Raw genomic sequence first — 24,406 nt, forward strand, 5'->3', positions numbered from 1 at the left:
GCTGCCTAAGAGGAGCTTGACTCTGAAGGCTCTCAGCTCCCATTCTACTTTTTAAGACTCTAGGCATTTAGTGTAATTTAGTGAGTGAGTGAAGCAGCGTCTAGTAATATAATACTATGGCTATTGCAAGACCAATCAAGATCTTTGTCACAGAAAAGAAGGTTTTAAAAGAAAGAAGAATTTAAGTGGGAGGCAGTTTACTGGGAGCCAGCAGTGCAGTGTGATCTAGCTTCTGATGGTTTGAGTGACTGTTTTGCTGCAGCACGAGCTGCAGTATGGATGGGACATAAGAGATTTATTAGAGATAATAGAAGAGCCTGCTATTAAGAATCTTGTAAATCCAGTCTTTGAGACAAGAGCGTGAACCTTTTTTTTTTTTCTGCTTTGAATTGATTTTTGACTGAGATTTTGAATAAAAATGATAGTCCTTGAAAAGATGTCCTTGAAATTTGCTTTACGGTAGAAGGTGATGCTAGATTATTCTGATTCACGCCGGATGTCAGGTGAGTGCAGTGTTCTCTGATCTGCAATCCCTCATTAGATTATATTCTGAATTAATGAGGTGGAGAAAAGTATTTAACCTCCAGTCAACCTGCAAGGGCAACTTCACCCCCCCCCTCCCCCTTTCTGCATTCCCCGCCCCTCCGCATCCCCGTGTTCCCCACGCTGCGGCTACCTTCTCGTGTCTGATTGGTGTTGCCGTGGCAACGGGAGGGTTCCCCGCTTCCCGCTCGTCTCGCCTCCGTCCGTGTCTCGTGTTCTTGTGGCCGTGCCCTCCTCTGTCTGGATGAACACGCCTGCTTTGGTGCTCCACCGTGACGGAGCCACAGCTTTGGTTCAATTGATTCCCCCGAGTGGCTTTGTGGGCGGGCTGTCGCATTATAGTGATGTTGTTGTTGTTGTTGTTGTTAAAGTCGAGCTGCCTTGAACCTCTGCAACGCGGCCGACTTCCTCGCTGTTAATGCTCCCGTCAGTGTGGCTCACCGCTTCCCTTCAACGTCTCGTAACTCCATCCTGTCTGTGGAACCTGTTCTTACCCCAGTGCTCTCCATTCAAGACGACAGCTAATGTCAAAATCAACCGTTTGAATAACTTTATCAGTCAAAATGAGGAAATTACAGTTCTTGAAACGAGCACCGTGTTTGTGGTCCCGTGGGTCGGAGGATGTTTTGTGTACCAGATCCAGTTTGTTGGGAAGTCAGTATGTGTGTGTTGACGATACATCTGTGGATAAATGTGTGTGTGTGTGTGTCGCTCCTTAGAACCAGCGCGACCCGAGGTTAAATGAGATCCTGTTCCCGTTCTACGACCCCAAGAGAGCCATGCAGATCATCGAGAAGTACGAGAGGGATGAAGAGCTGAAGAAGAAAGGTAGAGAAGCAGGAGGCACTGAGATGTTCGGCTGTGCTGCCCTCTGGAGGCGGAACTCTGCAACTACAGGACGTTGCATCAGGTCGTCGGCATAGAGTTCTCCGTCTGGTCTTTCCTGTTCCTGTCTTCATGGCAGAAATGTTACATGAATAAGATATTATTATTTAAAGAGTTATTTTAATTATCATCTACGACCTGGTTAAATAAAAAGGTTAAATACTTAATATTTGGTAAAATCCATTCATGTTAGCATCAGCAAGTCAGTATCTATTAGGGAAATGCATAAATATCCACGAGGATTTCTTTAAACTTTATTTAAATGCTTGAGATCGAGAACTGAGAACTTTTTATTTTTTTAAGGACTGTTTTCACCATCATATGATAAAGAATATTAAGATTTGACCCTCAATCCCGTTAACTTGGTCCCCTTTGCTCTCTCAGGCTGCATGTCCAGTGACGGGTTCTGCCGGTACCTGATGTCGGACGAGAACGCTCCGGTTTACCTGGACCGGCTAGAGCTGTACCAGGAAATGGAACAGCCGCTGGCCCACTACTTCATAAGCTCCTCCCACAACACGTACCTGAACGGCCGACAGTTTGGAGGAAAGTCTTCGGTGGAGATGTACCGGCAGGTCCTGCTGTCCGGCTGCAGGTGAGTCACTGTGTGTGTGTGTCCAGCAGACAAGGGAAACGTTATGTGGCCCTCTCAGGAAAAAGTTTGGGGACCCCTGCTCTAGACGGTCAGACGCATCACGTGTGCGTCATCGGCGTGAACGCTTTGTGTGCGCTTTCCATCCGGTCAGATGTGTGGAGCTGGACTGCTGGGATGGGAAAGGAGAGGACCAGGAGCCCATCATCACTCATGGCAAGGCCATGTGCACAGACATCCTGTTCAAGGTGAACACACACACACATACACACACACACACACACACACCTGTTCTGGCTGCTTCAATACTTGAGCCTTATGTGTGCCTGCCCCCTGGTGTTGGCAGTATGACATTGCATATATTCCAGCTGTGTCTCTTCCAACAGGATGTTATCCAAGCCATCAAAGAGACGGCGTTCGTGACCTCAGACTATCCTGTTATTCTGTCCTTTGAAAACCATTGCAGGTACGTGTATCACTGAGTAATAAGCAAAAGGTGCCAATGCATATGTTTGTTATTTGCATCGACGTGTATTGTGCAGTATGTGAACACAATGCATTATGTGTGTGTGTGTATGTGTCTCCAGTAAACCACAGCAGTACAAGATGGCCAAGTATTGTGAGGAGACCTTCGGGGACTTCCTCCTCAAACAGCCTCTGGAAAACTACCCGGTAAACACTCCCTCAGTCAGCGTCTCTCTGAGGTGACAGCCCCTCTACATGTAAAGTGTGTGATGATGTAATGTTTGGCAGATTGAGTCGGGGCGCCCCTTACCGTCTCCAAACGACCTCAGACGCAAAATCCTCATCAAAAACAAACGCTTGAAACCTGAAGTTGAACAGAGTACGTAAACAACTCTTGAAAAGATCAATGTCTGCTCACGATGTGGTTTGCTGGTCTAACGTGTGTGTGTGTGTGTGTGTGTGTGTGTGTGTCATACAGAGCAGCTCGAGGCCTTTAAGAAACACATGGAGGCCGGAGAGACCAACACCCCCGCCATCATTATGGGAGAGGAGACTGAAGAGGACACAGAGAACGGTCCGCTAAGTAAGTGTGTGTGTGTGTGTGTGTGTGTTATGCTGACATACACACAACATGACACCTCAAAGATCTTTTAAACAATCATGTTTGGAGGGAAAACTAGATGAGCTTTTAATTTGATTTCATAAAGAACAAACGAGAAATCTTCAACGCGCTGCATCACGTCGCTCTGTGAAGAAAGATCAGGCATCAAGTCGAGCGAAAATACAAACAAATACGCAACAATTTTGCTGCAGAATAAATGTGTGTGTGTCTGTGTGTGTGTGTGTGTGTGTGTGTGTGTGTGCAGGAGAGAAGGATGCTGAGGAGAAGGATGTGAATTCAGTGGCCCCCAGCAGTCCGTCAGAGGCGACCACAGAGACCGAGGCCAGCCGTGTTTCCCAGAGTAACAACGCGGTAACGCACAACAACAACAACAGCATCAAGAAGGTGAGCCGCCCCCTTCGAGGGCCGCCGGGCGTCTGGAACGCTCGGACGAGCCGACCGCGTCTCACGCCTGTAAAACGCGGGCGGCGATCGGACCCGTTGTTTGAGAGCTTTGCGTTTGGTTTCCAGGCGCCCGACGACGACGCCACCGAGACGTCGGAAGCCACGGAAGCGACGACGGACGTCTCGGAAGCATCCGAGCAAGACAACAGCAAGAAGGCGAGCGGCTCGTCGGGGCTCGGACCCACCCCGAGTCACGTGTGTGTGTGTGTGTGTGTGTGTGTGAATATGTGTGTTTGTTCCTCACCTGCAGGCCGTGGAGGAGCCGGAGGACTCTGAAGAGGCTCTGATAGCTCAGTACACGTACGTAGGAGGCACCACCAACATCCACCCGTGGCTCTCGGCGATGGTCAACTACGCCCAGCCCGTCAAGTTCCAGAGCTTTGACGTGGCAGAGGGTGAGCGCTCGCTCCGCGGATAACGTGGGACTCGTCCGGTCCGTGTATATTCTCTGAGTCATCCCCCCTTTCTCTCTTTCAGAGCGGAACATCCACCACAACATGTCCTCCTTCAACGAGTCGGTCGGGCTGGGCTATCTGAAGACCAACGCCATCGAGTTCGTCAAGTATCCTTTGGGCGTCGAGGCGAATACACGTCGCAGTAAAGAGTTACAGCAGATGTCCGTTTCCACGGTTACAGGTCACCTAATCGCTCCGGTTTGGGATGAGGTGGATCTGTGGCTCTTTAGCTAGTCGATGCTCCACTCTGTTGACTGATTATAAAACGTGATCATAACTTTAATCACGATCATCACGACCTCGACGTTCACTGAGCCACCGTGAAGCGCCATGTGTCTAGTGGTCTAATACATTTAGAGTTGTAATAGATTGAGGTCATCTAAAAGAAACCCGAATGTCAGATCTGATTTCTTTTAGACATATTTGTTTCCACTCTGCTCTGCAGGCCAACGTGCCCTGACCTCTCTCCCCCTCTCTCTCTCTCGGGACTGCTTCGACCCAAGCTGTTCACACTAAAAATAGTCCTACAGCCCCGCGTGGAACACACATGCTCTCCGTCTCTTTCATTTTGTGTGTATTTTTATATATTTTCCTGAGCGCCAGTGCAGCTACAACAAGCGTCAGATGAGCCGTATCTACCCCAAAGGGGGCCGGGTGGACTCCAGTAATTACATGCCTCAGATCTTCTGGAACGCAGGCTGCCAGATGGTCTCGCTCAACTTCCAGACCCCAGGTACCACGGCATGGGACCCCTGACCTCACACACACACTCACACACACACACCAAGCAGATCCATGTTACATGTGCGCCTATACAACCTTCTTCTGATCCTCGTGACCTCCCATGTTCATAAAAACTTCTCGTAATCTAATGAGGACATTTCTACTTCCTGAGGATCCATTTATTTATATTACTTTATGAAAACACATCATCACTTACCTCTCGTAACACATGCTGATAGCTCACATGCTATGGTCCACCACTCCAACACGGCGGATGCAAAATACTCGACAGCAACATGTAAGAGGACGTGGAGATTATCTTGGATTTCATAATATATTCCCACGAGTCTTTAAAATAATTGAGTCTTTTAAATAAAAGCATTTCTTATCACACCGTGTTGTGATTCATATGCACCTGTGGAGACAAATTAGTTCCCAGTCTCTGGAAATCATTTGCATGTAATTTTACAGCATCAGGTTATGCATGCATGAACATGAGCGGGTGCACACACACACACACACACACCTCCTACTCCGCTTCATCTATCTTTCTCTCTGATTATCTCCGTTATACACACTCGCACACTTTAATGCACCACACACACACACCTTATGAGTGATGCCTGTTGGAAAACAGCTGCTGCCGCATGGCCAGAGGCAAACGAGGGCGGCCAGATGGCCTGCTGGGAGCTGGGAGATGAGCATGTGCGAGCCTGGAGGGGGGGTGACACGAGGTGGAGCGTGTGATGGCGGGAAAAGTTCTGAGGGAGATGACAGGACGAATGTTTGTTTTTTAAAAAGCTCCACAGAAACCAATGAAGATGAACTCGATGGCTTTAAGATTTGATCTGCGTGATACTCTCTGAACCCTTCCTCTCCCTCTCAGATCTGGCCATGCAGCTGAACCAGGGGAAGTTCGAATACAACGGCTCCTGCGGGTGAGAACCCGCTCCTGGTCCTCCGCTCGTTTCCATCCCTCCCTTCTCTGCGAAGCTCATCAATTAAAGCTCGTCACATCTCATTAGCGGTTGCCCGCGGCAACCGCATCTACTCTCGACGCGGGCTGCTCTTAACCCTCCGCAGTCATTCATCTCTTCCTTTCCCCCGTCCCTCGGCTCTAATACGTCCCCGAGGGCTCCGGTTTTACTGCTAATGCCGGAAATCTCATATGTGGGAGGATCAGCGCTCGTGAAGACACCCGTCGTTATGAATATGACTCTGCTGGGCCCGGGGTTAACACACACACACACACTTAGTACCTTCTCATGCCGTACCTCCTCCTCCAGATATTGTTTGAGCTTACTTGAAAGTATTTTAGAAAACATTGCATTTCATTATTAGGATTATGTATTTAACAACATCAGCGTTCCCACTTTTGATCTAAAAGGCAGATTTATTGTCGTTTGTGCCTCTTCCTGATTCATCTCCATCTCCTGTGTGTGTGTGTGTGTGTGTGTGTGTACATCAGGTACCTGCTGAAGCCCGACTTCATGCGGCGGTCAGACAGGACGTTTGACCCGTTCTCAGAGACGCCCGTGGACGGAGTCATCGCTGCGACCTGCAGCGTGCAGGTCAGGCCCCCGACTCCACTGTTAAATCCTCTAGATGTAAAGAGCGCCACAGGGATTCATCACAAAGATGTTGTTACACACATCTTTACCTGAGCAGATGGACGAGCTCCAATCGCAGGCTTGAGTCATATCCTCCTCCTCCTCCTCCTCCTCCTCTTCTTCAGGTGTTCTCTGGACAGTTCCTGTCGGACAAGAAGATCGGCACGTACGTGGAGGTGGACATGTACGGGCTGCCCACCGACACCATCCGCAAGGAGTTCCGCACGCGCATGGTGATGAACAACGGCCTGAACCCCGCCTACAACGAGGAGCCCTTTGTGTTCAGAAAGGTAGGCGGTGGTGAGGTGGTGAGGTGGAGGACGGGTGGTGGTGGCGGTGTTGGCAGGAGGAGGAGATAACGGACACAGCGAGGCAAAACTAACGCGCTGCACTTATTTGAACGCCGTCGGCGCCGCGGTGGAAGCTGCGGCAGCTGGAACAGCGGGGGGGAAACGAGGCGCAGAGGACGGCCGTGATTTTAGAATTTGAAGAAAAGGATCTCGAGATGACGGAAGACGCGAGAACATCGAGAGGAGACCTCAGCCGAGGGACCCGGGGGGGACGCTCTCGTGGTCGTTGGCAGAGCATCGCCAACCTAAACGGAGAGGAGGAGGAACAAGGAGGCGTCTCGTTTGTCTGGGTTCTGGCTTGCAGAGAGGAGGAAAACAGACGGGGACGGAGGAAGAGAAGAAAGGAGAGAGAGATTAGAGATGTAGGGAGAGAAGGAGAAGGAAACGCTGCTCTCAGCAGAATGAGGAGTCTCTCAGCCATGACTGACTCCAGCTTCCGAACACACACCATCAATCACAGGCTGCCGCAGTGACACACACACACACACACACACACACACACACACACACACACACACACACACACACACACACACACACACACACACACACACACACACACACACACACACACACACACACACACACACACACACAGCTATCAGAGGGGCATCACAAGCGGCGCTGCTCGTTCCTCACATCTTTTACGTGCACTCAGAGAGACACGGATGCCCTCAGATACCGCCGCACCTTTTGCATGAGCGCAGACACGGCGTGTGGAGATGACTCGGAGAGAACGACACACAACAACAACAACAACAACAACACACACACATCAACACACATCAGCGGCCGCTCCCACCCATTCATCCCCGGCGAGGGTTCTCCGGTCTTATCGCTTACCTTCCTCTTCGTCGAGGTATTAATGACCCTCTTCTCGTCGTTCGCTTATCTCCACACACAAGGCCAGCTGAGACTCTCTCTCTCTTTTCCAAGGGTGTGCACAAGCTCATTCAAAGACACACACACACACACACGTTACACACACTTGATTTACTCCAGCGGCGGTGGCGATGGCCTTGTCAGTAGTCCGATGCGCTGCGGTGCTATCATGCCTTTGTGCCCCTGATAATCTCCCCTGCAGTTTCATCCTTGACCTTCTGCTTCCGTTTCCTCTTTAGCTCCAAGAGAGAGATAGAGAGAAAGAGAGAGAGATAGAGAGAGATAGATAGATAGAGAGAGATAGAGAGAGAGAGAGATAGAGAAAGAGAGAGAGATAGAGAGAGAGAAAGAGAGAGATAGAGAGAGAGAAGAGAGAGAGAGAAAGAGAGAGATAGAGAGAGAGAAAGAGAGAGAGAGAGAGAGATTGAGAGAGAGATAGAGAGAGAGAGAGAGAGACCATTTTACTGCAATGACTGAAGTCGTTTGTTGTCATCAGAGCAGGATGTGTTCCTGGAGGTGGACTTCCCACCAGGCTGATGACCTTCTCCTAACTGATATTTCCTGTTGGCGCCCTGTCTCCTTCCTTCCCTCCTTCCCGCCATCCCTCTCTCTCCTTCCTAGGTGATCCTCCCGGACTTGGCGGTGCTGCGCATCGGCGTCTACGACGACAACAACAAGCTGATTGGCCAGCGCCTGCTGCCCCTCGACGGCCTGCAGGCCGGCTACCGCCACATCTCTCTGAGGAACGAGGGCAACAAGCCGCTGTCGCTGCCCACCATCTTCTGCCAGATCATCCTGAAGACCTACGTGCCCGACGGCTTCGGCGGTGAGGCCGACGCCCACGCCGGCCTCACCTCCGACGCCGTGTTACACTTCTTTGTTTATCCGGAAGCGATAATAAAGTTGTTTCTGCCGCCCGTCGGGAGGAGAGAACGGAAACTCTCGCTCTCTCTCTCGCAGCCTCGGGCTGGTTTGAAGCGTCAGAGTAACGGCTCGGGGCAAATGATGATGACAGTAAATCTGCAGTAATAGACGGTTTAAAACACAAATGAGAAGGACAATTGTGGTTGTCGTTAAATAAAGCCAAAGGGCTGGCGCTGAGGAGCCATTAGCTTCCTCCTGCCAGAGCCACTTCCTGCCAAACACACAGCCCCGTGTCGGCAGCGCGGGAAAATACAATCCATCTTCTAGGAACGGTTTTATTAAACCCGGATAGACGCCTCCCCGGGGCCAGTTCCACGAGGGTACTCCCAGCATAATGAGGATGTAATTAATCATGGAGGAGGAGGAGATCTGTGTGAGCGGACACCAAAGATCACTCTTTGTTTACTAGTCAGAATTAATCAGATTTTAAATGCATCAGAGTTCAAATAAAAGTAGTTTTGAGTGTCATGATGGATATTTGGACATTATCTTTTGCATTTGTATCAAACAACGACCCCTCAACCCTGGTTCCTGTGTGTGTTTCAGCCATAGTGGACGCTCTGTCGGACCCAAAGAAGTTCTTGACCATCGCAGAAAAGCGACTCGACCAGATGAAGGCGTTGGGGTTCGACACGGTACGCACAACCACACACACACACACACACACAACCACACACACACACACACACACACACACACACACACACAACCACACACACACACACACACACACACACACACACACACACACACACACACACACCACACACACACACACACAACCACTCACACACACACACACACACACACACACACACACACAACCACTCACACACACACACACACAACCACTCACACACACACACACACACACACACAACCACACACACACACAACCACACACACACACACACACACACACACAACCACACACACACACACACACAACCACTCACACACACACACAACCACTCACACACACACACACAACCACTCACACACACACACAACCACTCACACACACACTCACACACACACACAACCACACACACACACACACACACAACCACACACACACACACAACCACACACACACACAACCACACACACACACACACACACAACCACACACACACACACACAACCACACACACACACACACACAACCACACACACACACACACACACCACTCACACACACACAACCACTCACACACACACACACACACACACACACACAACCACTCACACACACGCACAACCACACACACACACACACAACCACTCACACACGCACACGATGATCCCCCCGCTGGTTTAGAGAACTGCAACCCGGATACGCCCACATCCGCACGGCGTAACCGAGCGCCCCCCCCCCCCCCCCCCCCCCCGTAGAACGACATCGCGGATGTTCCCAGCGGGAGCTCAAAGAGCGACAAGAAGGGCAAAGGTCGAGGAGACACGGTGAAGGCCAGCGTGACGTCACAGGCCAGCTCCGACATGGCCGCGGCCTCCAGCGCCGCCCAGAGCAACGCGGCGGAGGCCAAGAAGGGTGAGCGCCGCTCCCCACGGGAACACCGTCAACACGCGGCGAGTTGAACTTCATCTCCCGTGTTTCAGATAACGCTCTGGTGCCCAACGTCAGCATCGAGGACCTCAAGCTCATGAAGGTAAAGAACGTCTTTCTCAACACAACAAGCTCCTGCTGCTCTGACCAACCATTACTATTTAAAATACCACGCCTGTATGCTTCTATCAGGCAACTCTAAATGTGTCCATACAGGTGAGTATTAGGAGTTATTCTGTGATCCCTATTTTTAGGATTTGTAGTTTTAAAATGATTATTTCCAAGCCTGGAAAAGTCCTTGAGGACTGTGCACTCTGCATTTTGAATAAACAACCATCTCATAATTACCTCATAATATAATCACAGTAATAAATACTTGTTAAGAGGGAAGTCGGGTCCGACCCCGGATGATGAAGATGAGGGTGGATACTTGTGAAGATAAAATTCAGATTATTTTGCCCAAAAAGAAATGTCCTCTACGATATGAATAATAAATGTGTCCCCGCTGCAGACGTACCTCAAACTGATGAAGAAGCAACAGAAGGAGCTCAGCACTTTGAAGAAGAATCAGTCCAAGGTGGGTGGTGTGTTCATGTGTTTGTGTGTTCATGTGTTTGTGTGTTCGTGTGTTTGTGTGTTTGTGTGTTCATGTGTTCATGTGTTTGTGTGTTCATGTGTTTGTGTGTTTGTGTGTTTGTGTGTTCATGTGTTTGTGTGTTTGTGTGTTCATGTGTTTGTGTGTTTGTGGAGATGCAAAGAGGCTGCCGCTTGCTGAGGATGGTTATTGATGCTCAGAGGGGCAGGAAGGGAGCGAGGGGGGCCGGCGCCTCCTTTCATCTCCCCTTGACCACTGCGTCCTCATTGTCTCCTCCTGCTTCCGCAATCTGCTCATTTACAAACGGGCGTGAATGCGGCCACACAATTACCGATTTGTGAGGAATTAGACTTGCTAAAGTTGCTTTGACCAGAGGTCACCATGGAGACCACGTCCGGTAATTAGCATTGTGCTAAGTCCTATTGCGCAACCCGCGTGTAATCGTGCCCTGCGGCCTCCGTCTGGAGATGAAGACATCTGCTGCTGGACCACAACGTGTCTGACCCCGATTGGCCGAGGGCAGACGTCCATCACTACGTAGTCGACGTCTGTTAGATCGTCGTAGTTTTGCCGCGTTGCGTTTTTCGCCTTTATTCCTCAGGTCGCGACGGCATTGCCACAGCGTGGACACTCGACGCATGTTCTGTTCTGTCCCGCTAGGATCAGAGCACGATGCAGAAGGTCCACTGCAGCCAGGTGGACAAGCTGGTCACTCAGCACGAGAAGGAGAAGCTCAGCCAGGAGAAACTGTTGGAGAAAGCCGTGAAGAAAAGAGGGTAAGGACGATAAAACGGGATCGGACTGCCGGGTAACAGTCACACGGCGTTTAATAATAATAATAATACATTTCATTTCTATAGCGCTTTTTAGAATACTTAAAGACGCTTAAAGGCCTCGCATAGCAGGAATGTCATGGAGAGAGAAACGGGATAACAAGTGTTTATGTTTATTGAAAAGTCCACACACTCGTATTATACAATGTTAATTAATGAATCTACTCATTCTATATGTAGTGATAAAAATCAGAGTTTAGGAAGTCAAAAATTAGGTTGCATGTTGAAAAAAGCCAAATTATATATCAGTGGTGTCAGACCACTGTGTCCCCTCGACCGGGATGTTTACACGTTATAGTCGAGGACGAAGTCAGAGATGTACGGCTTAAAGTCAAAAGTTACCAGATTGTGTTCTGCTTTGTGACAAGCGGATGTCAAATCAATCACATTCCTCCGGCTCAATTCCAAAGACACGACTTGTTCCCGGGTTTTTCAGAAAGCCAAAGGTTCCTGTAGTGATCAAAGAGTCTCAAACACTTTAAATCATCTCATGTGTTTTTGTGTTTTTTCCTCACAGGGAAAACAACTGCCAAGAGCTCAAGAAGGAAACCGAGGACAAGAGCCAGACTCTGACCGCCGACCACAAAGTCAAGGTGACGAACGCCTCGCCGCCCCTCTCACGCGGCCGCGAGCCGTGACGGTGAGGTAACACGCGTGTGCGTGTGCAGGTGAAGGAGATCACGGCTCAGCACACCAAGGAGTGGTCCGAGCTGGTCAGCAGCCACGGCGGCGAGGAGCAGGAGCTGAAGGACGGACACGTCGCGCAGCAGGGCGAGCACCTCAAGAAGCTGCTGACCAGCGTCCAGGAGCAGCAGGCGCTGCAGCTTAAGGGCATCCACGAGCGGTGAGGCTCACACACACACACACACACACACACACACACACACACACACACACACACACACACACACACACACACACACACACACACACACACACACACACACACACACACACACACACACACACACACACACACACACACCTCTGCAGCACATTCAAGGTGTTTCTTTCTCTCCTCCCACAACTTGTAGGCAGAGCAAAGAGATGCGCGCCAACCAGGCCAAGATGTCCATGGAGAACAGTAAAGCCATCAGCCAGGACAAGTCCATCAAGAACAAGGCAGAGAGAGAGAGGTGGACGGACACACACACACACACACACACACACCCTTCAGCTGGAGGTCAACACGTGGCTCTGTGTTCCTTTAGGAGAGTACGAGAGTTAAACAGCAGCAACACCAAGAAGTTCCTGGATGAGAGGAAGCGGGTGGGTTGGCTTTAACGATCGGAATATTTTTGACTCCCGGCAACGACCTCGTCTTCATATTTCGTCCCCTGGTGTTTCTGCAGCTGGCCATGAAGCATCAGAAGGAGATGGAGCAGCTGGAGAAGAACCAGCGAGTCCAGTTGGAGAAGCTGGAGAAGGTCAACGAGCAGGTAAAGAAACGCGACTGAAGAGAACTCTGTGTTTATCGGACTGCAGAGCGTGGCTCAGGGACCGGACCGCTGTGGTTCTCTGGCTGAGCTGTGATTAGTTTAGAGCCTCCGGCTCTTCATCCAGGAGAATAACGTTGAAGTCTTGATTCAGTCCCCGCTCAACAAACAGTCAAAGTTCCCACGGCATGTGAACGTCTCGTTTCTCCATCTGTACTTTTTATTTTGCCGTGTGCCACGCTCCATTACCCGTGTGCACATATTCATTTATTTATCATATGATTTGCTTTTTTCTTTCTTTCTGGCACAGTATTTGAAATCACACCATGCAAACAAACATCTTCAAGGTAGGCGCCTCCCCCTCCCCCTCCCCCTCCTCCTGTCCGTCACTGCATCTCTTGGTGATTCGTGTTTCCTCCTCCCCATGGTGTTACTCCTTTTCTCCATATTCTCAGTTTTCTGCTGTTAAAATCTGTATTTTAAGAACATATAATGATCGGATTCTTGCGGGAACATCGTAGAAACCCAGTGACTCGTCTTTCTTTGTGTTCAGGAATCCCGTTCACACATTATGGTCATTTATCAATAAGACTCGCCACATATAACCGAGCCAAATCACAAGCTCGCGGTGCCTTCACTGCAGCTCGTAATCACTGGCTGTCGTAGTTTGTGACCCACCGCCGACCGACGATGTGTTTGAATGAGCCGCCAAAATATGCAAGAAAAGGCGTAACGTGAATGTGTGTTTGTCTCCTCGAAGGCCAGAGACATGCAGCAGATGGCGAAGATGGAGGAAGCGATGGACCGCAGACCAGCCACGGTGGTGTGAGCGAATGAGACCAACACACACACACACACACACACAGGTGTAGGAACACGCCACCGCTGATAGCCCTCTAAAACCCACAGACATTAACCTGCCTCCATCACTATCAGTTCGTTTTTCGTTCTGACTCACACACACACACACACAGTAGCCCTCTGCACTTTTCCCCCACGCACTAACTAGATACCACTGAGCCACTGGTGCTTCTCACTGTTCTACCGGGGGTCTAACCACTGAGAGAGTCTGACGTATCCCTCCTCCACTGGATGTAGATTTAGATTGTCTCTCACCTTCAATGTTCACGACATCCGTCAGGCAACACAAGCTGCAGCTATTTACACACACAAGTTCACAGAAGGTGGATTTTCATTCTTACTTTGTTTTTTTATTTCTTAAAAGAAGAAAAAAAGAAGTCTGTACTGGAGTCACGCTCCAGAGATCGTGCGGACGAGGGGAGACGAGTGCGTTACACGATTTAATGTCACGTCGGCACAAATGAATAGAAGCTTTGTGAAATACACTGTATGCTACACACACACCAGTCCTGAACACTTTGTATGTGATAGGCCATCAGACCAATGTGGAACATGTAGCAGTGCACTACTGTAGGCTGTCTGTATTCAGATTGTATTTTAGAAGAAAATCACTGTATGAAGAAGAGTCACCTGTAGCTACAATGACGAAGATGTATGATGGACTTTTGTTGTTCATGTAACAAGACAAATATATATAAATTTAAATATATATATAAAACAAAAATTTAAAGGCACAAATATATATTTATATATATATATACATATAAATAAATATATTACTATATATATATTTATTAATATATTTATTAATATACATATATATATGTATTAATGTGTATATATATATATTAATATATATTATTTTTTTCATAAATATATCTTTATAAATAGTTATTTATCAATATATATTTAGAAATATATATATTTAGAAATATGCATTTTTTGCCTTTTTTTAGATATATATCTATTTAAAAAAGGCTTATTATCTTGCAGTCAGAAACTATAAAGGGATCACGATGGAGGGCGCTGTTTGCCGTTGTTATGGCCGCTTATTCCGTCAAATTATTTTTATTTACGAGGACAATACCCCAAGAGATTGCGTAACCGCAGTCCTCAAATTTTACTTGAAAGTAACACGTGGTAGTCGTATTTGTTTAAAAATCATTTTACGCTAAAAAATCATGTGAACTATGCAAAAAAAAATACTAAATAGATTCCCTCAAAGTTTAAAGTTTACAAAATACTGAAAATAGTAACCAAAAGGAGAATCCGTATATTACAGCAATATAACAAAATATGTCGTTGGTGATAAAAAAAAATTGTTGATCACTCCAAATCGAAGAGACGATGACGTCATCGAGTCGTTCCCCCCTCCCCGTGTTAAACGACCAGCTCAACGCCAGCTCGTCTAGCCGGCGCCATAAAGACGGCGTGGAAGTGAAGTGCTCCCTTCGTAGCTTCTTGACCGCGTGACCTCATCGTGACGCTCATCCTCTCCTAGGCTCGTCTCCTAGGCTCGTCTCCTAGGACTGACACCGAGAAGCCGCAGCGGAGACAGAGATGTGGGGTGATGAAGGAATCCTGTGTGCACATCACAAAAAAACACACACAAAATGACCAAAAGTCCTGATGATGAAATGAAAAGACAATAAAATATGGGGGTAAAAAACACCTCGAGGTATTTTGGCCTCGTTAAAAAAAAGTTATTTTCTTTCTGTGTTATTCTGCTGTAACTCACTTAAAAAGGGGAGACGGGAAGTTCCTGTATGTACTGGAATGTATGTAGTCCGATTTACTTTTTGACCAATTGTGTTCCGTCACAAGGGCTCAGGGGGCGGAGCCTGTTGGGGAAAAGACACGTATCGACCAATGGGGTTTCGTCTTTGTTTTTGTTTTTTTGTCTGCCCTTCCCGCACCACAACGCACAGTATGACGCTCTCACCACGGATCTAGTGCAGAGGTAAACGAGTATAAAGAATAAAAAATAAAAAAAAGTGCTTTTAAATTGTATCCCATCGCTTTCTGATGTGCCTGTTAAGATGGTAAAAATTATTTTATGAATGACAAAAAATGCCAAATTAAGGGGGTTATTTATATGAAGATATATATATAAATAAATGAATATATATATTATATATATTAGATATGGTGTAGTTTAACATTATTATATTTGTTAGATGCTTTTTGCACTAGTTGAATGTTTCTGTCATGTGACCTTCAGGGGCTCTCCAGCCGGTTGGTTTTTGCAGTGCGAGTCACCGATTTCATTCCCTCAGTTCCTACTCCTCTGTTCTCCATCTGAAGCTCGTCAACAAAACATCCTGTGCGTGTTTTTTGTATTTATATTGTATTGTTGAACTTAAAGCAATGAAATACTGTTGTTATCCAGCTCCTTTAATACTGTTTTATAGTATGTGTACCAATAAATCCAGGTGTAAAACGGGACATAACCACGGTGCTCATTTGTGTTCCTTCCATTTATTTAATTTAAGATGACCAGCGGTAATGATATTGTTTTGGAAGATAAGTGAAATATTCGGGGATAGCCAGGATATTTAAATACTATTCTAACTAAAAGGACAAAGATAATGTCATATAATATGCCGAAAGGGGGGTACAAAATGTTATTAATTATAGTTTAGAAAGTCGAGATATATTTCACAGTATTCAATATATAAACATTTATGTAAAAAATATATTTAAGTAAAAGTCAGGAGAAAGTCGGAGTCCATCGAGCTCCTCCTCGCCTCCAGACGCGCTGGTATTCTCCCAAATCCTCACCCCCAAAGCCCCCGCGCGGGTTTCAGACCACTCTCAGAACCATAAGCCTCCTAAAACAGGGGGTGAGGATCTCCCTCCTAGACAGAGCTGCGAGGTTCCAAAATCGCATTTATTCTCCCCCCGGCCCGGCAGCAACCCCCCCAGACCCAGCGCGCGCCCCTCCGCCCTGGACATCCTACTGGCTCCAATTATTTCCAACAAAAGGGAAATGGAACCAGGGACAGGAGCATCGAAAGTGTTAGACTACGGCGTGGGCAGACTTCACCAGAAAAGATGCAGTCTGCCAACCAATATGCTCGGCTCCGCGCCTCGGTACCGCGCACCCGTGCATAAATCCAGAACCATAAGGAGGCGCGATGCGTCTCCGAGCCGAGCTGAACCTCCGACCGCCGCTACTTCAACCACGACTTTCTCGGCGCTGAGCAACAAACTCTTGCGCCGAGTCACCTCCCCGGAGTTTAAAACCGGCGCCAGGGAGTTGGAGGAGAGTCCGATGATGCCTTCAGGGCGGATTCCGCGATCGGAAACTTTTCCTCGGGGAATTAAACACCCGCAGGTGGACAGTAACCCCAGCATCGACAGCATCAGCTCCGTCAAGTGCGAGTTCGGCATCCCAAAATGAACCAAAGTGCCTCAAGCGGGTATCCGTATGGGCCAATATTCTCAACGCCATCTCGATCTAAAAGTGCTCGACAATAAGAGTGGTGACATATCCGTTCTGCAAAAGTGTAACGGATGCTATCAACCAAAGGTTAAAGAGAGTAAAAAGAAAAGAAAAGGTTGTTTTTTGAATAACTGACTGAAAAACAAAAACAAAATCAAATCGAACCACGATGCGTAAAACTCTGTGCGTAAAGGTGCCCGCGCGCCTTCCAGCTGGATTCCGCCGCGAGACTGAAACGCAATGTGTAACATCTGGTGTCAGTGGATGTGCTGTTTGGCTCCTTGTGTTCAGCAGCAGATGCCACTCCTTGTGGAGAGGGTGGGGGTCACATCGAAGGTGGAGGGGTGATCATAAATTGTGAATTATTTAATTAATACAGCCTTTACGCGTGCCGTGCTACTTGTATACGTTTGGGTTTTTTGGGGGGAATTTATTTACTGTTCTGTGATTCTGTCTTCTTCAATGGCTGATTGTAGTTATATCGATGAATAAAATAAAATGAAATGAACTCTGTGTCATGTGTATATCTGAGAGAGAGAGAGAGAGAGAGAGAGAGAGAGAGAGAGACTCAAGAAGGGTCCGTTTGTCATCCCTCGTGTCGTTTTTATTCTCCAATTGCGGATTTTGGTTTCTAGCTGCAGCGCACGTGCCAATAATGTGTAATTAGTACCAAAATACAAGATTCAGATTATAATATACGGTATTCAATAAATACCTACATGTTTGCCCTCGTGGTTCCAGAGCAATGACGTGTTCTAACGAGACATGTTTATGTGTAGAACTATATCATCTGGAGTATCGCTCCATTGAATAAGACATCTTCTTCTTTTTAAATAAGATTTTAAGTCGAAGTGTTTTTTGCAGCCCTCGTTCCAACTCTCAGCTGCAACCTTGCAGAAGTGGAGTTCGCGGGAGGGAGGGAGGGAGGGAGGGAGGGAGGGATGGAGGGGAGGGGAGGGGGTGTTGTCGGCGTTTCCCTCCAGACAGACATCATTTCAGCCCAACCTGCAGCCGCTGCCACCGACATGGAGACGACGGCACTGCGGGAATAACTCGAGACTGCGGCCGAGTCCTGAGACGCATTCAGGTGACGGAGCTTTTCTTTCCGGGAGGACTCATTACTGATGATGATGATGATGATGTGTTGAAGGGGAGCCGTCACTGGGTTAAACCCGTCAACCTTGGAGAGAGGGCGGTCTGTGGTGGACGGCCAGAACTCCGAGGAGCCGAGGAGTTCTGCACAGCAACCCGGATCCGAACCGGAGTCAGGTTCTGCTGCATGGACGAGCTGCGCGTGACTGCTGGGCTCTGAGTAGAGGAATCCCTCCACTCTCTTTTCTTCCTCTCCCGCCTCCCCCCTTTGTCTCTTTTCTTGTCGCGGGTTCAGCACGAGCTGCCCAGTCATTTAGCCCCTGTGTGTGTGTGTGTGTGTGTGTGTGTGTGTGTGTGTGTGTGTGTGTGTGTGTGTGTGTGTGTGTGTGTGTGTGCAGCGCTGGGGAAGCAGGACGCGATGGGACGACTCGGTTTAAGCACCACGGAGAGCGCCCGGCTTCTGCTGCTCGGTAAGAGGGAGAGGGGGGGGGGCGCGTGCATGTACAGCTGTCGTGACTCTCCTCACTGCAGTGAGTGTGTGCGTGCATGCGTGTGCACCTTTCTATGTGCATGACAGGGTCTCTACGTGTCTCGCCTCTTAAACCGGAGGCATGTCGGTGGACGTGTTGCGGTTCGTGACTTCCTGCGCAGCCGGCGGCGCGCTGTTGCTCCCCCGGTGCCGCAGACTGCAGCCTCACGGCGTTTCCACCGGATTTTGACTTTGCCGCGAGGGGGGAAAAAGCCAAACGGTCTTAAAAGAAGTCGCGCTACAGACTTCCGGATATACGACCACGATGTCGCCGTTTCTGCCGACTCTGCATGGTTCTTTGTTGCGTGTGCGCCTCATCTGTAACCCCGCTGACACGAGTCCCCCCCCTCCCCCCACAATCACCTCCAACTTCCACCCTACCATTCTGTGTCCAGGTGTGCTGGCGCTGTCCGTGGTGCTGGCGGAGCAGGAGGGGGAGAACCTGTCCGGCCTCTCCACCAACCCGGACAAAGCCATCTTCGCGGTGCGGGAGAACGGCACCACATGCCTGATGGTGGAGTTCGCCGTGAGATTCCTCGTGCCGTATGACGTGCTCGCGCTCAACGGGATCGACGTAAGGAAATCCCCCCCCCCCCCCCCGTGCATTTTAACACACGAGGGTGGTCAAAGATGAATTAAACGCAATGGCCACGAGAAGCACGTGAGACGCACAACGTGTCCTTAATGGATGCGCGTAAAGCTTTGATGACGCAATGGGACATTTTGTTTTTATGAAATAAAAAGAATGTTTCAGGATTCTTTTAAGATCACCATTGTTATTTATTATCAACAAGGACAGTACATGTTGAGTGTAATAGTTTATTTGAGCTTCTCTTGCAGTGTTTGTTGTGCGAAAAATGCTAACATCGTTGGAGCCATCTGTCCAGAAAAAGGAATACATTTTTAGATATCTAACTTTCATTTTTTTCCGCATCGATTCTTTCTTGTTGTTTCCGCTGATATGAACACCGTTTTTTAATAAACCACACCCGGTATCTGGATATTTGGGTACATCGTAAAACTCGTGCGTAAAAACGAACTCCACCGTCCATAATCTGTCCGTTTTGTGCCGACGCCTCTCAGCTGATCACCGAGCACGCGGCGTTCACTCTGCCCCAGAGCGCAGAGATCGAGGGTCAATGCGGGAGCACCGAGTCGGACATCCACATCACCTGGAACAACAACGCCTACACGCTCCGCATCTACTTCTCCAAGGTGGGCGAGACGGCGGAAGCCCCGCCCCCCACACACACCATTTATAAAGTTATAATCATCTCATTGTGAAGACGCAAACACACACATAGCCCTCAGTATACGTGTTCAAGAATTCACTATCAACTTGAATCTGGTTCTTCCCCTGAATAAACCGCTAACGCTGGTCCTCTGTGGGGCGATGACGTCACTTTTACCGACGTGTTGAATTAAAGGAATGTTCTAGTTAGAGGATATTACATCATTCATGTTTCAACAATGGACAGGAGCCTAAAAAAATCGTCAAGATGGCGTTTTTTCCTCAGCGGGGGCCAACCTGCCCCTCTCGTGCAGTGGGAAAGCCCAGTTTGACGCTCGTGTGTGTGTGTGTGTGTGTGTGTGTGTGTGTGTGTGTGTGTGTGTGTGTGTGTGTGTGTTGCAGGAGTTCCGTGACAAGGGCATCGAGGTGTGGAAGATTAGCAAGATCCAGTTCCTCTATGACACCTCGGAGACGTCGCACTTCATCAACGCGTACAACCGTGAGTCGCGCGCACGCAGCAGCCACTCGGCACGTTTCCTGGTCGCGGCGGCGCGTTCACGTCACATGTCAGAAGGAATCAGAGGATGGTTCACGTATGGAGTCGAGATGTTTGCACACGGTTGTCGACAAATTCACAGATTTGAAATGTTTAAGATAAGAAAAAGCCAGATACAAAAATGGATTTTGTATCAAATCTAATAAACTGGCGAATAACTTATTTTATACATTTAAATGTGCACGTTCTAATGTTGTCTTCAACTATTTTGAAAGTTTCACAAATAATTCACCAGAATTATCCTTTGAAAATAATCTGAAATTATATGGAATTTGAAAGAATCTTGTTTTTAGATAAAAGCTCACAATTACACACGTATGCACACAGACAGACAGGCAGAGAGAGAGAGAGAGAGAGACAGGCAGAAAGACAGGCAGGCAGACAGGCTGTTGGTGACCCTCCCGTCTCCCTCCAGCTGGGAAGCACACGGCCAACACCCACCGCCTGTCGGCGCTGGTGACGCCGGCCGGCCGCTCCTACGTGTGTCTGGCGCAGCAGACGCTCACCCTGCTGTCCACCGACCACCAGAAGGGCGTCACGGTGGTCATGTACGACACCCAGATGCAGCCCTTTGACATCACCTCGGACTTCACGTTCAGCGAACGTAAGACACACACACACACACACACACACACACACACACACACACACACACACACACACACACACACACACACACACACACACACACACACACACACACACACACACACACACACACACACACACACACACACACAATTGCTGCAGTATGAGGAGAACCTATAGGACTGCAGAGAGGAGGCAGGGTAACGCGAGGGGGAAAGAAGAGGAGGTGGGGATGCAAGGGGGGACGCAAAGAGAGAGAGAGAGAGAGAGGGGGGGGGGGGTTACGAGTGCAGTCGTTGCCCTGGATGCAGCTCTATGCCCGGCTGTCCTCTGGAGCTCATCACCTTGGAAGAATCTCGTTGGCTGCCGTAAACTAGGCTGTGCTCCGCCTCGCCTCCTCTCTCCTCGCCGCCTCTCTCCTCGCCTCCTCTCTCCTCGCCTCCTCTCTCCTCGCCTCCTCTCTCCTCGTGAGCATCACCGCTTCCCACGCGGAGCAACACCAACTTTAAACCAGTGGTGGTGGTGCAAGTCCTCCTTTCTCCACCGGGGGTGCAGATGGAGAGTGCCGGTGCCGGTGGGAGGCGGGGCGGAGTGTCCTTGAAGGCAGCACCGGTCTAACTTCTTCAGTCTGGAGATCAATACCTCCACTCTGAGTATCGATCGGTATCTCCCGATCGGGTGATAGTGAGTGAACCGTGGGCCTCAGTGTGTGGGCGGGATCAATCTGTTACGCAACATCAGGCTGGACTTAAACGTTGCTTTTCTTACTTTGTTAAACGCAACAAATACATATGGATATGTGTGCGTTTTAAAACTTTTAAATCTCAGAATGAAACAACTGCATGAAATGAGAACACAATGCACACTTTAACTCCCAGTAAAGTCACGACACAAATTAATGCAAATGACCTTGATAATTACCAAAAAGGTTTGTCTTTAGCTCTCTTATATGATCATATGACGCAGTTATAAAGATATTAAGATATAGATCTAAGAAGATTGGCCTCACTGTCACAATATCCGATCCAGTTGTTTGAGTCGGTATAAACAATATTCGTGTTGGAATGGTGTATTTTTAACATGCAAGAACATCCGTGTGCACGCTGACCTTTAACCTTTACACTTTATACGACACAATGAGGCATGCTGCACATTAGTTAAGTACACCTCCAAATCTGAGGCCCCCAAGGGACCACAAGATAAGAATGAGATAACGCTGTTGGACTGATGATACAAAAATATATATTAAAAAAAAACATATATATAAAAATAAAAAAATGTATTAAAAAAAATACATATATATATACAAATATATATACATATATAAATATATGTATATATATATATATACACACATATATATATAAACAAATATATAATATATACACAAATATATACATTTATATATACGAATATATATATATAAAAATCTATATGTATAAAAAATATATAAACGAATATATATACATAAATATATAAGAATATATATACATACACAAATAAATAATATATACACAAATCTATATATATATATATATATATATATAAAATTACATTCAAATGACAAAACTAAGGTTCAATGGAATCAACTGTGTTCCACTGATTGAAAAATCTATATTTACTTGTGCAACAACAACTTAAGAATTTTAGTTAGTTCCCGCATCTAAAATGTGAATCTTTGCTCGTTTCTTTAATCTTTCACGAGAGAGAAACCTAATATATTTGGGTTGTGCATCTGAAGACATTCTCTTGGGCTTTAAGACATTGTGAGTGAGTTTTTTAGGTCACTTAATTGAGTAAAACACGGTCTGATGAACCCGATTCCACTGGAAGAGAATACCGAAAAGGACGAGACACGCGAATTGTGAACGAATCCACACGGTATCTTCTAGAACCCTCGCCGGTCATGCTGACTCTTTACTATTTCCCCTTTTTCTCGCAGCCTACAAATGCATCACGGACCAGCGGGAGCACCTGGAGGAGACGCTCCCCATCATCCTGGGCTTCATCTTGGCCCTCATCGTCATCATCACGATCATCGTCTACCACTTCCACCTGAAGCTCACGGCCATCCCGCCGCAGCTGCCCAGAGACCGCTCCATGTACAAGAACATGTAGGGATGCATTCTTCCAAAAGCTCATTTAAAAAGAAATAAATGTAGATAAAAGACTCGTCTCCTCGACGTCCCAACGCCACAGAGGGGACAGAACCACGTGGTGCAGCCGACGGCCGACTGGAACTTTTGAATATCTAGTGTAAAAAGAAAAAAGAAAGGGGGAGGGGCTTGGGGCCGAGCATGGATGTATAGTTGCCGGGTAAACTCACCAAAAAAACTAAATTTTCCCGGCTGCTGAATTGAATCTTAAATGCCGTAAAATTCATAGTCTGTATTACAGTAGTTAGAATTTTAATAAAAATGAAGGAAAAAAAAGAAATTTATGCTTTTATGAAAATATAATACGATTTTTAATTCAGAGGTTACAGATTTTATTTACCTTTATTATTTGTGTTGTTCCTCCATATCACTGGGATCTTATCACCTTTGAGCTACTTCGATCCAGCTCGTCTTTGAAACAAATGTCAGAGCTTCTGCCGTCGTTCGTCAACCGTTTGTCGTCTCCTCCTCTCTGAGAGTGCTGCTAAATGATTTTAATACCTATTGTTGGTTCTGTAATGGCTAATCTTGATATGCATATATTTTTGTTGTTGTTCAAGAATCCCTTTCATTTAGATTTTGTTTAAATGCAGCCGTAGTGTTTCACAGTGGACCAGTCTTGTAGTGTGTGCAGTGCAGTGGCATTCAGAGTTGCGATGTTTTTTGCTTTCGACTTTCGACAAATCTTTTCTCTCCACACAATGTATGGGACATAACAACAACAACAACAACTAAGAAAGAAATACATAAACATCTGAGAAAAATTCTGTTGTAAAAAAAAAGTGAAGAATTTTATCAGAACGCCATATGAAAAAGTGTTTATGAAAAAGAGGTTATCGAGTAAAAAAATGTTTGAAACAAATATGTGTAAAATATTTTCAGAATCAAAGTCTATGCATAAATCTCTGCTGATGCAATTTTGTGCAGTATTCTTCTGTTCATTGAAATAAATTGCTGGAATCACCTCGACACACCTGTTATTGTTATTATCTATCACAGTACTACAGCACATTATCTCTCAA

At 47.4% G+C, this 24,406-nt stretch overlaps 2 protein-coding genes and 1 long non-coding RNA gene across 6 annotated transcripts in view; all 3 read left to right on the forward strand.

Annotated features, from left to right (window-relative positions):
* Window positions 1-14,500, forward strand: part of LOC130202601 (1-phosphatidylinositol 4,5-bisphosphate phosphodiesterase beta-4-like) — a 67,057-nt gene extending 52,557 nt beyond the window's left edge. For all 4 annotated transcript variants that reach the window (XM_056428270.1, XM_056428271.1, XM_056428272.1 and 1 more), the window contains 28 exons: window positions 1,263-1,371; window positions 1,813-2,023; window positions 2,175-2,268; window positions 2,407-2,486; window positions 2,608-2,692; window positions 2,774-2,864; window positions 2,964-3,068; window positions 3,352-3,491; window positions 3,618-3,707; window positions 3,802-3,946; window positions 4,029-4,113; window positions 4,615-4,739; window positions 5,616-5,667; window positions 6,198-6,300; window positions 6,465-6,629; window positions 8,193-8,397; window positions 9,042-9,130; window positions 9,891-10,047; window positions 10,116-10,165; window positions 10,574-10,639; window positions 11,318-11,433; window positions 12,008-12,083; window positions 12,159-12,334; window positions 12,525-12,626; window positions 12,702-12,759; window positions 12,843-12,929; window positions 13,237-13,273; window positions 13,687-14,500. In XM_056428270.1, the coding sequence (XP_056284245.1) occupies window positions 1,263-1,371; window positions 1,813-2,023; window positions 2,175-2,268; window positions 2,407-2,486; window positions 2,608-2,692; window positions 2,774-2,864; window positions 2,964-3,068; window positions 3,352-3,491; window positions 3,618-3,707; window positions 3,802-3,946; window positions 4,029-4,113; window positions 4,615-4,739; window positions 5,616-5,667; window positions 6,198-6,300; window positions 6,465-6,629; window positions 8,193-8,397; window positions 9,042-9,130; window positions 9,891-10,047; window positions 10,116-10,165; window positions 10,574-10,639; window positions 11,318-11,433; window positions 12,008-12,083; window positions 12,159-12,334; window positions 12,525-12,626; window positions 12,702-12,759; window positions 12,843-12,929; window positions 13,237-13,273; window positions 13,687-13,763 (2,976 nt within the window). In that variant the 3' untranslated portion in view covers window positions 13,764-14,500. The remainder of the gene's footprint in view (window positions 1-1,262; window positions 1,372-1,812; window positions 2,024-2,174; window positions 2,269-2,406; window positions 2,487-2,607; window positions 2,693-2,773; window positions 2,865-2,963; window positions 3,069-3,351; window positions 3,492-3,617; window positions 3,708-3,801; window positions 3,947-4,028; window positions 4,114-4,614; window positions 4,740-5,615; window positions 5,668-6,197; window positions 6,301-6,464; window positions 6,630-8,192; window positions 8,398-9,041; window positions 9,131-9,890; window positions 10,048-10,115; window positions 10,166-10,573; window positions 10,640-11,317; window positions 11,434-12,007; window positions 12,084-12,158; window positions 12,335-12,524; window positions 12,627-12,701; window positions 12,760-12,842; window positions 12,930-13,236; window positions 13,274-13,686) is intronic.
* Window positions 14,501-14,655: 155 nt separating this feature from the next.
* On the forward strand, window positions 14,656-16,237 carry LOC130202606 (uncharacterized). The gene is made up of 2 exons (XR_008833376.1): window positions 14,656-15,747; window positions 16,009-16,237. It is a non-coding gene; the product is annotated as an uncharacterized LOC130202606 (long non-coding RNA).
* Window positions 16,238-18,248: 2,011 nt separating this feature from the next.
* On the forward strand, window positions 18,249-24,353 carry lamp5 (lysosomal associated membrane protein family member 5). Its single transcript, XM_056428279.1, has 7 exons — window positions 18,249-18,319; window positions 18,723-18,794; window positions 19,249-19,427; window positions 19,937-20,068; window positions 20,487-20,583; window positions 21,056-21,244; window positions 23,171-24,353. The coding sequence occupies exons 2-7, from the start codon at window positions 18,743-18,745 to the stop codon at window positions 23,344-23,346; spliced, it is 825 nt and encodes a 274-aa protein (XP_056284254.1). The 5' UTR covers window positions 18,249-18,319; window positions 18,723-18,742; the 3' UTR covers window positions 23,347-24,353.
* Window positions 24,354-24,406: the final 53 nt, after the last annotated feature.

Source organism: Pseudoliparis swirei, chromosome 12 (assembly GCF_029220125.1).
Source record: "Pseudoliparis swirei isolate HS2019 ecotype Mariana Trench chromosome 12, NWPU_hadal_v1, whole genome shotgun sequence".
Lineage (NCBI taxonomy): Eukaryota > Metazoa > Chordata > Actinopteri > Perciformes > Liparidae > Pseudoliparis > Pseudoliparis swirei.

Coding starts and splice junctions, on each gene's coding strand:
- lamp5 (XM_056428279.1), top strand. CDS start 18,743: ATGGGACGACTCGGTTTAAGCACCACGGAGAGCGCCCGGCTTCTGCTG. Junction 18,795..19,248: donor CGCCCGGCTTCTGCTGCTCG/GTAAGAGGGAGA, acceptor TTCTGTGTCCAG/GTGTGCTGGCGCTGTCCGTG. Junction 19,428..19,936: donor TCGCGCTCAACGGGATCGAC/GTAAGGAAATCC, acceptor GACGCCTCTCAG/CTGATCACCGAGCACGCGGC.